The sequence below is a fragment of the Callorhinus ursinus genome, unplaced genomic scaffold (assembly GCF_003265705.2).
Source record: "Callorhinus ursinus isolate GAN/ISIS: 27379988/994484 unplaced genomic scaffold, GSC_fseal_2.0 scaffold1, whole genome shotgun sequence".
Classification (NCBI taxonomy): domain Eukaryota; kingdom Metazoa; phylum Chordata; class Mammalia; order Carnivora; family Otariidae; genus Callorhinus; species Callorhinus ursinus.
Window position 1 is genome coordinate 141,077,798 of NW_027397063.1, and position 14,133 is coordinate 141,091,930.

At 50.3% G+C, this 14,133-nt stretch overlaps 1 protein-coding gene across 7 annotated transcripts in view; it reads left to right on the top strand.

Annotated features, from left to right (window-relative positions):
- SCN5A (sodium voltage-gated channel alpha subunit 5) overlaps positions 1-14,133 on the top strand; it is a 97,300-nt gene that overhangs the window by 40,895 nt on the left and 42,272 nt on the right. For 5 of the 7 annotated variants that reach the window (XM_073901874.1, XM_073901877.1, XM_073901891.1 and 2 more), the window contains exons 10-14: positions 424-621; positions 2,488-2,667; positions 3,474-3,845; positions 8,809-8,941; positions 9,852-10,090. In XM_073901874.1, coding sequence (XP_073757975.1) covers positions 424-621; positions 2,488-2,667; positions 3,474-3,845; positions 8,809-8,941; positions 9,852-10,090 — 1,122 coding nt within the window. The remainder of the gene's footprint in view (positions 1-423; positions 622-2,487; positions 2,668-3,473; positions 3,846-8,808; positions 8,942-9,851; positions 10,091-14,133) is intronic. The other 2 variants (XM_073901893.1, XM_073901897.1) reach the window with 2 other exon arrangements.

Consider the following 14,133-nt stretch of genomic DNA (forward strand, 5'->3'; position numbering starts at 1 on the left):
AGCTGAGGCTCAAGGAATAAAGGACAGGGACCCTTGCATCTGAGGGATGAGACACAGCAAGCAAAGAAACTTTCTTTTTTGCTGGTAAACAAGTACCCATCCCTCTATATGGGATACTCTGTGCTCTGTGAGTGCAACACTTCACCCTATTTGATGGAATAGTCCCCTCTATGTATGCAACATTTCCTCTGTTGATTGGAACATTCTGCCTCCCTCTATGGGTGGGACACCATGCCCTGCGTGTAGGTCATTCTTCTCTATAGGTTAGAACACTTACCTCTGTAGATAGGATATGCTCTACTCCCTCCCCAGGCTGTGGCCATTTGAATCCTTGGCACAGCCAGACTGGACAACTTGAAATTCCATGGCCATGACCTAGAAGGGACCCCAGTGAAGATAACCTCTATTGCCTTACTCCCCCAGACCCTGAGGTCTGCAGGGAAGATCTACATGATCTTCTTCATGCTTGTCATCTTCCTGGGCTCCTTCTACCTGGTGAACCTGATCCTGGCTGTGGTTGCCATGGCCTACGAGGAGCAAAACCAAGCCACCATCGCTGAGACCGAAGAGAAGGAAAAGCGCTTCCAGGAGGCCATGGAGATGCTCAAGAAAGAGCATGAGGTGGGTGAGCAGTGCAGCCAAGGAGCCTCCAAACCAAGCCTTCTCCTCTCTGTGGGTGCCTGTAAACCTGGTGCCTATAAACCTGGTACATGCTGGGTAAAACTGGTGCCTGCTGGGTAAAGCTGATATCTGTAAATGTGGCATCTGCTGGATAAAAGGCAGGTCCTACTGGGTAAAGCTGGTGCCTATAACACTGCTGCTTGCTGGGCAAAGCTGGTGCCTGTGGGCATGGAACCTGCTGAATAAAGCTGGTACTTGTAAGTGTGGTGCATGCTGGGTAAACCTGGTGTCTGTGACTGTGATGCATGCTGGGTAAAGCTGGTGTCTGCAAGTGTGATGCATGCTGGGTAGAGCTGGTGCCTGTGAGCATCGCGCCTGCCGAATAAAGCTGGTACCTGTAAGCATGGTGCATGCTGGGTAGAGCTGGTGCCTGTGAGCATGGCACCTGCCAAATAAAGCTGGTACCTGTCAGCATGGTGCATGCTGGGTAAAGTTGGTGTCTGCGACTGTGATGCATGCTGCATAAAGCTGGTACCTGTAAGCGTGGTGTGTGCTGGGTAAAGCTGGTGTCTGCGACTGTGATGCATGCTGGGTAAAGCTGGTGCCTGTGAGCATGGTGCCTACAGAATGAAGCTGGTACCTGTAAGCATGGTGTGTGCTGGGTAAAGCTGGTGTCTGCGACTGTGATGCATGCTGGGTAAAGCTGGTGTCTGTGACTGTGGTGCATGCTGGGTAAAGCTGGTGCCTGTTAGCATGGCGCCTACAGAATAAAGCTGGTACTTGTAGCATGGTGCATGCTGGGTAAAGCTGGTGTCTGTGACTGTGGTGCATGCTGGGTAAAGCTGGTACCTGTAAGCGTGGTGCGTGCTGGGTAAAGCTGGTGTCTGTGACTGTGATGCATGCTGCGTAAAGCTGGTACCTGTAAGCGTGGTGCGTGCTGGGTAAAGCTGGTGTCTGCAAGTGTGATGCATGCTGGGTAAAGCTGGTGCCTTTAAGTGTGGCATCTGCTCGATGAAAGGCAGTTCCTGCCGGGTGAAGCTGGCATCTGCTGGGTGAAGGTATTTCATGTGAATGTGGTGTCTGCTAGGTAAAACTTTGGTACCTGGGTAAAGACAGTGCCTGTTCATGAGGTGCCTGCTGGGTAAAAGTTGTGCCCATGGGGTACAGGTGGGCGCTGTGAGTGTGGTGCCTGCTGAGGAAAGTGTACCCTATGACCATGGTGTCATCTGAGAGAAAATGGTGCCGGCTGACTAAAAATGGTGCCCACTGGGTAGAGGTGGTGGCTCCTGCTAAAGTAAAGGAGCCTAGTGCATGCTGGATAAAAGAGAACCACATGTCCATGGACTGAGTTTATCCTACTCAAGGGATGCTTTCTGGTAGCTTGGTAAGGAAGGTCCAAGGTTGCAGGCCTGAGCCAGCTCAGAAAATAAGCATGGCAGTACTTCGCTGGTTACCCATAGCTCCCCACACGGTACTGCAGGCTAACTACAGAGCCAGCTGTCAGACATCCGCTTTCTTCTTGCTGCCCCATGCCACCTCCCCCAGCACCAGTTTTGGCCAGCTGAACCTTCTAGAAGATCTCCTGCCTTCTAATTCTGTCACTTCCTCTGCTCATCAACACCCCCTTCCCCCCGCAACTGTCCCTCACACATGAGCCACTTCTTTCCTCTTCCCTGGACTTCGATTTTTCTCAAAACATCCTGAGTCTGTTGGAGCTCATGTCTCCATGATGCCCTTGTCTGGGGTTAAGTGTGCAAGTCTGCTTCCTGATGGGGAAAGTGAGATACTGAGAGCTGCCTGGCCTGCCTTAGCCTGAGGCTGCACAAAGTCTCCATGACCAAAACATCTCTCTTCCACCTTTTCCAGGCCCTCACCATCAGGGGTGTGGACACAGTGTCCCGCAGCTCCTTGGAGATGTCCCCTTTGGCCCCAGTAACCACCCATGAGAGAAGAAGCAAGAGGAGAAAACGAATGTCTTTGGGGACAGAGGAGTGTGGAGATGACAGGTTCCCCAAGTCCGACTCAGAGGATGGTCCCAGAGCAATGGTAATCCCCAGCTGTGGCTCTGGCCCTTTCTGGGTGGGTCTGGCATCAAAAGCCCATCATGTTGGGCCCCATGTTGGGCCCCTGGTGCAGTCACAGCCCAAGAGAGTAGTATCCTTAAGCCCCCTCCTAGCCCTTCCTGTTTCCCATGACCATTCTTGGAGTGGAGGAAGTCGGGGCAGAGAGACAAGCTAGGTTTGGGTGTTGTGATGTCCCCAACCGCAGCTAAGTCCTCAGCATTGAGACTGGGGCTGGGACCGGGGGCACCCTGTGGTGTGGATTGGTAGATGCCCAAGGACATGCTCATGTGAGTCAGGTGCATGGCTGATGGCCCCAGGTCCTGCTCAGGCCAGGCTTGTTTGCTCCACCAGGAGCTTTCCTGCCTCCTTCTCCCCCTGCCCAGCCATAGCCACATCTTTAGGCCCAGGTCATTTTGAATCTCCAAACCCCGGAGACACAAGCTTTAAGTGAGCAGAGATCCCAGATGATGCAGGATTGACTGTACCCCATCCTCTGAACACACCCTAGCTCAGCCCCCACCCAGTTCCCAAGTGGCCAGCAAAAGCCCTCAATGCTTGGGGCACCTGGGTGGCTTGGTTGGTTAAGTATCTGACTTTTGATCTCGGCTCAGGTCTAGAGCTCAGGGTCTTGAGTTCAAGCCCTGCTGGGCATGGAGCCTGCTTACAAAAAAAAAAAAAAAACTTTCATTGCTGTGAGAGAACTTCTCAGTCTCAGAGAACACCACAAGGGATAGGCTGGGAGCATGTGAAGAGCTGGCTTGGTCATGGGCCTTCTCCCTGTGCCCCCAGAATCGTCTGAGCAGCACGCACGGCCTCAGCCGGACCTCCATGAAGCCCCGCTCCAGCCGCGGGAGCATTTTCACCTTTCGCAGGCGGGACCTGGGCTCAGAGACAGATTTTGCAGATGACGAAAACAGTACAGCGGGGGACAGCGAGAGCCACCGCACGTCACTGCTGGTGCCCTGGCCTCTGCGCCGGCCCAGTGCCCAGGGACAGCTCAGTCCAGGGACCTCGGCTCCCCGCCACACCCTCAACGGTAAAAGAAACAGCACCGTGGACTGCAACGGGGTGGTCTCCTTGCTGGGGGCGGGCGACCCTGAGGCCACCTCCCCAGGGAGCCACCTCCTCCGCCCTGTGATCCTGGATCGCCCCCCAGACACGGTGAGCCAGCCCCGTGATGCAGCCCCAAGGCAGATCTGGTCTCCCAAACGGGTCAGCAGTGCCAGGTCCAAAATACTCACTAGTATTTACTGAGCACCTATTGTATACTGGGCTCTGGGGGTGAATAGCAAAAAAAAAAAAAAAAAAAAGAACCTCTGCCCTCATAGAGCTTCCATGATAATGGGGGCAGACGGACAAACATCAAAGAAAGAGGAAAAATAGGTATAAAGGTATACATGGTATATAATGTTGACAAAGAAGAATAAGAGTTAAATATTTAGCAACTGGTAAGGCCTGGGCACCGAGATGCCATGGTGGCACAGAACCGGTGTCCTGAAGGCCCTGTGTTTGCCAAGTGTTAACCCGTGGAGTTGCTGGATCCTGGGCAATGCAAGGGGTTCTGGGAAAGGGGCCAGAGTGGCCAGGGGTTACTTACGGGGTTCTGGGCAACAATTATTCACCAAGCCTAAATATTTCAGTACTTTATAAACTGGTAAGCATTAGCCCAAGTAATAAGTGCTATGGAAGGGCAAGAGTAAGCATGGGGGAGCAGGAACCCTTACCCATTAGGAGGCATTTAAACAAAGACCTAAAGGAGGCAGGGGTGGGAGCCAGGCTGCTTTCTGAAACTCGGGGTGGGGGAGGGTGATATAGCACCCAGATTCTAGACACAAACTGGGTTTGAATTCCAGCTCATGGCTTACCAGCTGGCTGGCCATGGGCAAGTTACTTTCTTTGTGTGTCTGTCATCTGTAAAATGAATTAAAAACACCCATCTCAGATTGCTGTGAGGATGAGTGATCTCATATGGGTACAGTAACCAGGACATCATGAGTATGTTGATGCTGCCATACTGTTATAATAACATAGCATCATTGTATCATCTGAGGGAAGCCTGTTCCAGGCCTCGAGAGCAGCCAGTGCAAAGTCCCTGAGGCAGGAGCATGCCCAGCCTATTGAAGGAAATGCCATGAGGCCAGAGTGGCTGGGGAGCAAAGGCAAAAGGAGTTGCAGTTACCGTCAAAAAGGTAGCTGAGGGACAGGGCAGAGGGTGAAAGGCCAGCCAGAGCTCTGATCACTCAGTCAGCCAAGCCCGTGACGGACTGATGGCTGCCCAGTCAGCCCTGGAGTGTCCTTGCCGACCCCTGCGCCCAACACAGTGAGTGCCCAGGGCAGCCCACCCGGGAAAAGGGCACATGTGTGGCTTATACCCAAGGCCTGCAAGAGACGGAGGAGGAGAGACTTCGCGAGGAAGCTAGGACAAAACAGGGAGCCTTGATCAGGAAGATGGAGGTGGGGCTGAAGAGAGAGGGCTCAGAGCCAAACGGCCTGTTTTGCTCCAGCTCAGACTCTGGCTCTGGCTGTGGGACTTGGCGCAGGTTAACGAATCACTCTGTGCCTCAATTTCGTCATCGGTTAAGTGGAAATAAAATTAATATCCACGTCAGCAATATGTGGTGAGGACTGAACAGGGTTAAGACCTGTCTAGTGATTAGACTGGTACTTGCCTCCTGTTCGAGTAACTACTACTATTATCCGTTACCTTTATTATTGAGGAGGAAGGAGTAAAGACTCCTGGAGCGGACTGCAGTGTGCCTGGGGCAGTCACACTCCCCTGGAGCAGGGAGTCAGAGAGAGGGTCCTGGGAGCGCACTGGGGGCAGACCACAGCTTCCTGGCGGGCCTGGAAGGACATTGGCCGTCACCTGGAGGGTGGGATGTCTGGCCTTTCAGGAACACTGAACCCCGGGGGTCTAGGCCCCCCTGCAGGTCCAGCCCTGGAGTCTCAGCCTTGTGGAATCAGGTCAGCAGCCCAGAACACTAATAGAATTTCCTAATCTCATTAGGGAGAAAATCATCTCATTATGCTCCACATGTCAAGAGGAATCCAAGTTCAAACACTTCATTACCGGGAACTCTGACTTCACCCTTTCTCACTTCTGTGGGGCCCATTTGTAACCTCAAAGGGATTAGCAGGCCAAGGGGCTTATTTGCAAAGTTAAAGGAATTAGCGGACCAAGATGGAGACATTGTAAAGTTAAAGAGATTAGCGGGCTGTAGGCCCCTGGGAATGCCTTCTCTGCCTCCACTGGGTCCCCAGTAAGGCCTGTCTGCCCAGTTCTAAATCTGAAGGCAGAGCACGGTACGGGGCACATCGTGGGTGATCCACCAAGACAGGTGAGGGGAAGACGGGCCAGCCCAAGAGACAGCTCATGTTTAATTTATCCCAGTCAAGGGGGTGGAGGGTGAAGCTTTCCTTTGTCCTCTGTCGATAGGAGGGTCCCTGGCCCAGAAGGCCAGTTGGGGGTGGGGAACAGCCATTCTTCTTCTCCCTCCGCATGTTAGACTTGCATCCTCCTTTCCCCTGGTCATTCAGCAAGTTTGAGGCAGGGCTAGAACTTAACCCAAGCCTTCTGATTCCCGAGCAATTATCCACGCAACCAATATTTGTCCAGCGCCAGCCTGCTGCGTTGAGTTGGAGGCTCCGGGGATATAGTGGTGAACAGAGCAGACAAGAGCTCTGACCTCGGGGAGTTTACTTTGTAGTCAGGAAGACAGATGGCAAACTGGTCAATGTTTTCAGGTTGGCAACACGGGTCATGGGACAGAGAGTTGCTAGGGGGAGGGTTGGGATGGCTCTTAGAAGACGCGGGAAGTCCTTCTTGAGGAGGCGACATTAAAATTGACCTAATGATTTTAGGGAGCCAGCTACAAAGATCCGGAAGAATAGTGTTGTAGGCAGAGGGAACAGTGAGGACAGAGGCCCTGAAGCAGAGGAGGCTTGACATGTTTGAGGCATGAGAGGGCCAGGCGGGGTCCGGTGCGCTGGAAACAGCAAGGAGGGGTACAAAGTGCATTTGATGAGTTAGGATTTGGACTATACCGTGCCTCGTAGGCAATAAAAGAGTTTGGATTTACTCTGAAAAAGTTGGAAAGCATGGGGGGAGGGGAGGAGAGGATTATCATGACCTGGTTTACTTTTTAAGGGAATCCCTTTCTGCTGTATAAAGAGGGAAGAGACGATAGCATGCGCTAGGGTGGGCTATGGGCCAGCCATTACTACATAATGCTGTGTAGCAAACTACCCCCGCCAACAATAAGCCTTTTTGCTCATGCTGACTTATCTGCAGGATGACCACCGTCTGGCTGGTCTAGGTCGGGCTTGGCTGGGCAGCTCTGTTTCAGGCTGCACGTTGGCTTGGCTCCACACTGTGGGTCGGGTTCAGGGCTGCTCCGGATGTCTCTGTGCTGAGGCTCAGGCTGAACGTTTGGCAGCTACCTGGGGAAACTGTTTTCGTAGAAGATTACTGGAGCCCAAGAGCAAGGCAGTGGGCATAAGAACACTGAAGGCGCTGTTGTTCACACCACGTCCACTCACATTCCGTTGGCCAAAGCCAGTGTGTCATTAGTGGGACAGGGAAGTGTGCTTCCCCCACGGTGAGAGAGCAATGAGTAAATATTTGCTAAATGATAACTCAGACTATCACAGTCAAGGAGGAGGAGGAGAGAAACCAGCAGAATTTAAGACACGTCTGTGAGTTAAGCCGGCCGGGCTTGTGGGTGCCTCAGACTCAGGTACCACTGTTAACAGCAGCCCCCTCAGCCCTCTCAGGCGCCTCTGCTTGAATACTTCCATGACTGGGAGCTCACTCCCTCCCCAGGCAACATCTCAGGGCAGTCCCACCAATTGCAAAGGTTGACTTTTACTTGAGCTCAGATCGGTTTGGTGACCACCCCAGGCCCTGACTCTGCCGCCCTGGGTAGCCCAGGCCCCTCTTCCTTCTGACCTGCAGAGATTATAGGGCCTTACGCTTGCACGCTGAACAGCCCCATGCCTTCCACAGCCCTGGCTCAGGCTCTTGCACTGTGGTCACATAGGGCCATGCTGATGTGAAAGCTTCTTGTCCCCACCCCCGCCCCCCACCCCCACCCTGTGCTGGGAGGAGGGGCTCTGAGCAAGCCTAGAGAGTTCCTGCCGCCACCTCCCTCGATCAGACACACCACATCTCCATCTGCAGATCTGGCTCTTTTGCTTACAAAAATGGTGCCAGCACATTGACAGTGAATCCCGCAGGGCTGAAGCATATAAGTGCAAGAAGACTTCGCCCTCCGCCTCGCCTCCCCCCACAATCCAATTCCCCAGATATACTCACCTTAACGATTCCGTGTGGATCTTTTGGATCTTTTTCGTGTTTTTTCATCAAACTGTTTGTCTTGGAGGTGCTCCCATGGGAACGCACGTGGAACTGCCTCCTTCTCTTTACTGTCTGTATCAGGGTCCAGAGTCGGGCTGTATCCATAATTGATTTTAATATTCTTTCTATTGATTGGTTTTGTTTTTATGGTATTAGGAACAATGCTGCGATGAGCATCGTTGCATATATATTTTTGGTGCACGTGTATAATTATTTATGAAGTTAGATTGCTAGATGAAGAATTACAGAGCGAATTTAAAATTTTCTTGGTAGATAGAGCCAAACTGCCTCCACAGAGGCTCCCACCACTATGTCTAAGCATTGTGCTTCATGCTTCTATTAACGTCACCTTAGAGCAGGGTAGATTTTTTTCCTTTATGTTTCTTTATGCTCTTGACCCTAGGGAGCTTGTGGTCAATTAAGACTCTCAGATTGTTTTTGCATGTACTAATGTATAATGACAGCATCTGGTTAATAGAACTTGGTACATGTAGTTTCCTGTTCACACTCAAGAATTACCACTGACGAGAGACGGTGAACAAAGGAGAATGGAGCTCATGATTGGCAAGAGGGGTGGGGGATGTTAGTAACAGGGAGGGAGTTGGGAGCAGAGAAACCCAGCATCTGTGTCCCATCAAGACCCCCATCCTGTCTCCCCGTGCCCACCCCCAACCCAAGTGTGGGACCGCTGTCCCAGGCCCAGCAGCCGCCCCAGGTTCAGCAGGACCCCCGTGCCCGGGCTGATGCCTATGTCCTGGTTGCCCCCAGACCACACCGTCGGAGGAGCCGGGCAGGCCCCAGATCCTGAACGCCCAGGCTCCATGTATGGATGGCTTCGAGGAGCCAGGAGAGCGGCAGCGGGCCCTCAGTGCCGTCAGTGTGCTCACCAGCGCCCTGGAAGGTCAGCTACCCCTGGTGTCATCCAAACGCTCCCACTCTTGCCCTGGGCCCCCTCCCACTGTAGCCGGACCTGAGCCAAGCATCCCCTAGCTGCTGGGCTTGCCTTGGACCTCCCCACAGTGGGCCCAGACTTTCCAGTCTGTGGTGCCTGTGCATCCTCCAGAGCCATGTCTGTGTTTCTTCCAAACGTTCCCGCAGCTGTCCTGGCCTGTCCCGGGCGCTTCCCAGTCTCATCCTGTCTTCTCCCAAGCATCCTCATGCCTTCCTGGGTCCATCCTGGCCCAGGCATGCCAACCCCAGCCCATCCCCAGCCATTCCATGCCCACCACAGGCTGTTCCAAGCCTCCCACATCTGTCCCAGCCAGTCCCACCCTGGGCAACCCCCAGCCGTTGTCGTCTGGGCTTGGCACCACCCCCCACCCATCTTGTCCCCCCCCGTCCCATATGTGTTCACATCTTTCTGGCCTGTTGCAGGCACCCGCCATCTGTCCTAACATGTCCCGGCTGCCCACGTCTGTTCTTCTTGTTCCGGGTGTCCTTAGATCCGGCCTCGCCTGTCTCAGATGTTGTCCTTTTCAGCTCGGCCTCCCCCCCCCGGGGGTCCCCACGTCTGCGTGAGCCTGTTGTCTGCAGACAGCCCGTACCTGTCATCATCTGTCTTGTCCCAGCTGACCCCACATCCACCCTGACCCCCTGCCCCCGTGGCCCTCTCCTATCCGATTTCCAGAGCAAGGGGCTGGGACATAAGCCACACCTTCCCTTAACCTTCCCTGTCCCTCTCACTGTCCCCCCACCACGTAGCAGCCCTGCCCTCTCCCCAGCTAAGTCAGACGTCTTTTCTGGAATACCAAATTATATGTGAGTCAGTCCACAAAAACACAAACCCGCTCACTGGCTGCCCCCACCTCCAGAGTTGGAAGAGTCTCACCGCAAATGTCCGCCATGCTGGAACCGCTTTGCCCAGCGCTACCTGATCTGGGAGTGCTGCCCGCTGTGGATATCCATCAAGCAGAGAGTGAAGTTCATGGTCATGGACCCATTCGCCGACCTCACCATCACCATGTGCATCGTGCTTAACACACTCTTCATGGCACTGGAGCACTACAACATGACAACTGAATTCGAGGAGATGCTGCAGGTTGGAAACCTGGTAAGGGCTGCCAGCAGCCGACTCTCAAATGGGCGTCCTGGTGTGATGGGCTCTCGGCCGGGAGGCGCAGCCTTCGTGGATAGGGAGGGGCATTCAGAGCACAAAAGGATCTTCTGAAGGTGGGAGTCACTGTGGAAGACATCTTGGAACAGGAAGTGCCAGGATCAGGTTTTAAGGAGCTGAGAGATATAGCTGGGAGTGAGAAGTTGCGGATAAAGATGCCCAGAGGCTAGAAAGCAAAGGTGAGTTGAGGGTGAACTTGAAATGTGCAGGGACGTGAGATATGGCAGTTAGTAATGGAGGAGGAGAGTGTATGCAATAAGAGGCAGTTCTCTCAGGGGAAGGATGGATGGACAGAGAGTGTTGGATGGATGGATGGATGGATGGATGGATGGATGGATGGATGGATAGTTGGGGGTAGTTGAGTCAATCAGGCAGAGCCAGATTTGAATTCTGACTCAGCTCTTACTAACTATGTGACCTCAAGCAAATTACTTAGTCGCAGTCATTGGCACAATAAGTATTTGTTTAATTTAATAAATGTAAAATTAGTATGACAATATCAAGCTCATAGGAAGCTAATGAGAATTGAATAAGGTAATGTGTATAATGTGCTTGGCTTAGAGTTTGATAAAGAGTAAGCACTCAAAATAAATGATAGCTGTGGTCTGTGGTTATTATCACTGTTGCTGTTATTAAAAAGACTGCTCCTCCTGGAAGTCAGAATGTCTGGGTTCTGATTTTGATTTTTTTTTCCTTGAGATCAAATCAGGTCCTACCTCTTCATTCTAAAGATGGGAAACTGAGGCTCAAGAGGTGACATAGTGGTGGCAGAGCTGGGCATGCGACTACTGTCTCCTGACTCTGAGAGACAGGGCCCTACTGGCTCTGCCCAGCTACACACGGACAGCCATTCTCCAGGGGATCCCAGGTCAAGGCTGGCAGAGAGCTCAGTGGCCTCTGAAAGGAGCTTCTGGGACCATCACTAAGGTTGGGTGGAGGAGAAGGCTATTCAGTCCAAGCTTTCTCTTAACTGCAGAGCCAGCCCTATCTCGGTCCCAATGGCACAGGTGGCCCCCCAGACAGACAGGTCTCCTACACTGTCGAGTGTGAGGATTTTCTTCCTTTATTACTTCCTATATCTAGAACTCTGGATAGTTCTCTCAGGGTCTGTTCAGTTTTTTTCACAAACAAGAGTCCATTTTGCTATAATTCTACTTTCTTTCCTTCTATCTGCAAACAGAATGGAAAACTCTATTACAGTCTGTAGGTGTCTCATGGCACAATTGTGCCTGCCTGGTGTTGGGTGGTCTTCAGATGGTGGTTATGTAGGGTTGCAGTTGAATGCGGTTTTATTGGAATGTGACCATTGGGTTGCACTGAGCAGCAAATCAAGGTGATAAAGAACACTGGTGGCTTCTCTGGATCACTGACTTGTGATTGAATTGAAGTTGATTTAAACTTGAGGTTCTATTGTTAGTAAGAGGTCATGTCTTTGGAGTAAAGCTCTCTTTTGTTTCATTTGGATAGCTTTATTGCTACTATGTAAGGTTTTGATTGTCCTGAAGTTAACATATTCTCTATGGTTTAAATGTTAAATGGTTTAAATGTTTAAAGAAAAAAACCCACAACAATAAGCATGGGAAAACAATCTCAGTAGGGGAAAAATCTTTCTGCTGCTTCTCTCTACGCCCCCATCCCTGTCAAATAAATAAATAAAATAAAATCTTTAAAAAAAAAAAAAAACCTTTCTAAGCGAAGATAAATAGATTTGACTTTTAGCCCATCATCTAAAGATCAAATGCAACTTCTATTCCTAACATTGTGGACCAAAAAACCTGAAAAATCCCCTCTTAAGAAACAACTAAGAATACAGCAAATATTCTTGGAAATGCACATCAAAGCTCATGAGAAAGTAACAAAAATCTCCTAGTGCCAGAAACAAAGAGGAACTTAAAAACCATAGCAATAAACATGTGAAACAGTTCTGCAGTTGCCCCGGTGGGGGTCGGGAGCAGGTGATATTGCTGATTTGGGGACTTGGATTTTAGTGAACATATAGAGACAAGACAGGCTTTTAGACTGTGAGTAGGGGTTGGAACTGAGTAGCCCCATGAGAATATAACCCTACTTTCAGTAGAATGGTGAACCAGAAAAAAATCCTGGCACTGAAATTGGGAAATGATAAAGAAAGGAAGCTTGTCAGTCTCAGCCAGGGCTGAAGAGGAGGGAAAAAGTAACCTCTGGAAGCTTGTGACTGTGAATTTGGCCTTATATAGATTTGGCGTTCAGATTTATAGCTGAGTGTTTCTGGAACCTATGCCTAAAAATTTTATAACAGTTAAAGTGATCCTATGATATCTTGGGGCCCCTGCAAGAAGTAAACACAGAACTTCTCTGGAAAGACACACTTTTGTTGTTGCTGTTGTTCTTCTCTTAATATTTAATTTTGTATCGTGGTTAAAAACACCTTTAACAATTTTTAAATATATAGTTCGGCAGTGTTTAACTATATGCATATTGCTGTACAAGGGGCCGCGTGGGTTCCCCTGCGCCTCCCCCCCCCCACCAAGTTTTTAAATTCCAGATAACATACAGTGTAATATAGTTTCAGGTGTAGAATTTTAGTGATTCATGGCTTATATGTCGGGCCATGTGGTTCTTCTTCTTTTTTTTTTTTTGACTTTCTAATTTTTATTTTATTTTTTTAACCCATCCCCCCAACCCCCTCCCCTCTAGAACCCTCAGTTTGTTTTTCAGAGTCTATCGTCTCTCGTGGTTCATCTCCCCCTCCGATTCCCCCCCCTTCATTCTTCCCCTCCTGCTATCTTCTTTTTTTTTTTTTTCTTTAACATGTATTGCATTATTTGTTTCAGAGGTACAGATCTGTGATTCAACAGTCTTGCACAATTCAAAGTGCTCACCATAGCACATACCCTCCCCAATGTCTATCACCGAGCCCCCCCATCCCTTCCACCCCCCACCACTCCAGCAACCCTCAGTTTGTTTCCTGAGATGAAGAATTCCTCATATCAGTGAGGTCATATGATACATGTCTTTCTCTGACTGACTTATTTCACTCAGTGTAACACCCTCCAGTTCCATCCACGTCGTTGCAAATGGCAAGATCTCATTCCTTTTGATGGCTGCATAATATTCCATTGTATATATACACACCACATCTTCGTTATCCGTTCATCTGTCAGTGGACATCTTGGCTCTTTCCACAGTTTGGCTATTGTGGACATTGCTGCTATAAACATCGGGGTGCATGTACCCCTTCGGATCCCTACATTTGTATCTTTGGGGTAAATACCCAGTAGTGCAATTGCTGGATCATATGGTAGCTCTATTTTCAACTGTTTGAGGAACCTCCATACTGTTTTCCAGAGGGGTTGCACCAGCTTGCATTCCCACCAACAGTGTAGGAGGGTTCCCCTTTCTCCGCATCCCCGCCAACATCTGTCGTTTCCTGACTTGTTAATTTTAGCCGTTCTGACTGGTGTGAAGTGGTATCTCACTGAGGTTTTGATTTGGATTTCCCTGATGCCGAGCGATGTGGAGCACTTTTTCATGTGTCTGTTGGCCATTTGGATGTCTTCTTTGGAAAAATGTCTGTTCATGTCTTCTGCCCATTTCTTGATTGGATCATTTGTTCTTTGGGTGTTGAATTTGATAAGTTCTTTGTAGATTTTGGATACTAGCCCTTTATCTGATATGTCATTTGCAAATATCTTCTCCCATTCTGTCGGTTGTCTTTTGGTTTTGTGGACTGTTTCTTTTGCTGTGCAAAAGCTTTTTATCTTGATGAAATCCCAATAGTTCATTTTTGCCCTTGCTTCCCTTGCCTTTGGCGATGTTTCTAGGAAGAAGTTGCTGCGCCTGAGGTCGAAGAGGTTGCTGCCTGTGTTCTCCTCTAGGATTTTGATGGACTCCTGTCTCACATTTAGGTCTTTCAACCATTTGGAGTCTATTTTTGTGTGTGGTGTAAGGAAATGGTCCAGTTTCATTCTTCTGCATGCGGCTGTCCAATTTTCCCAACA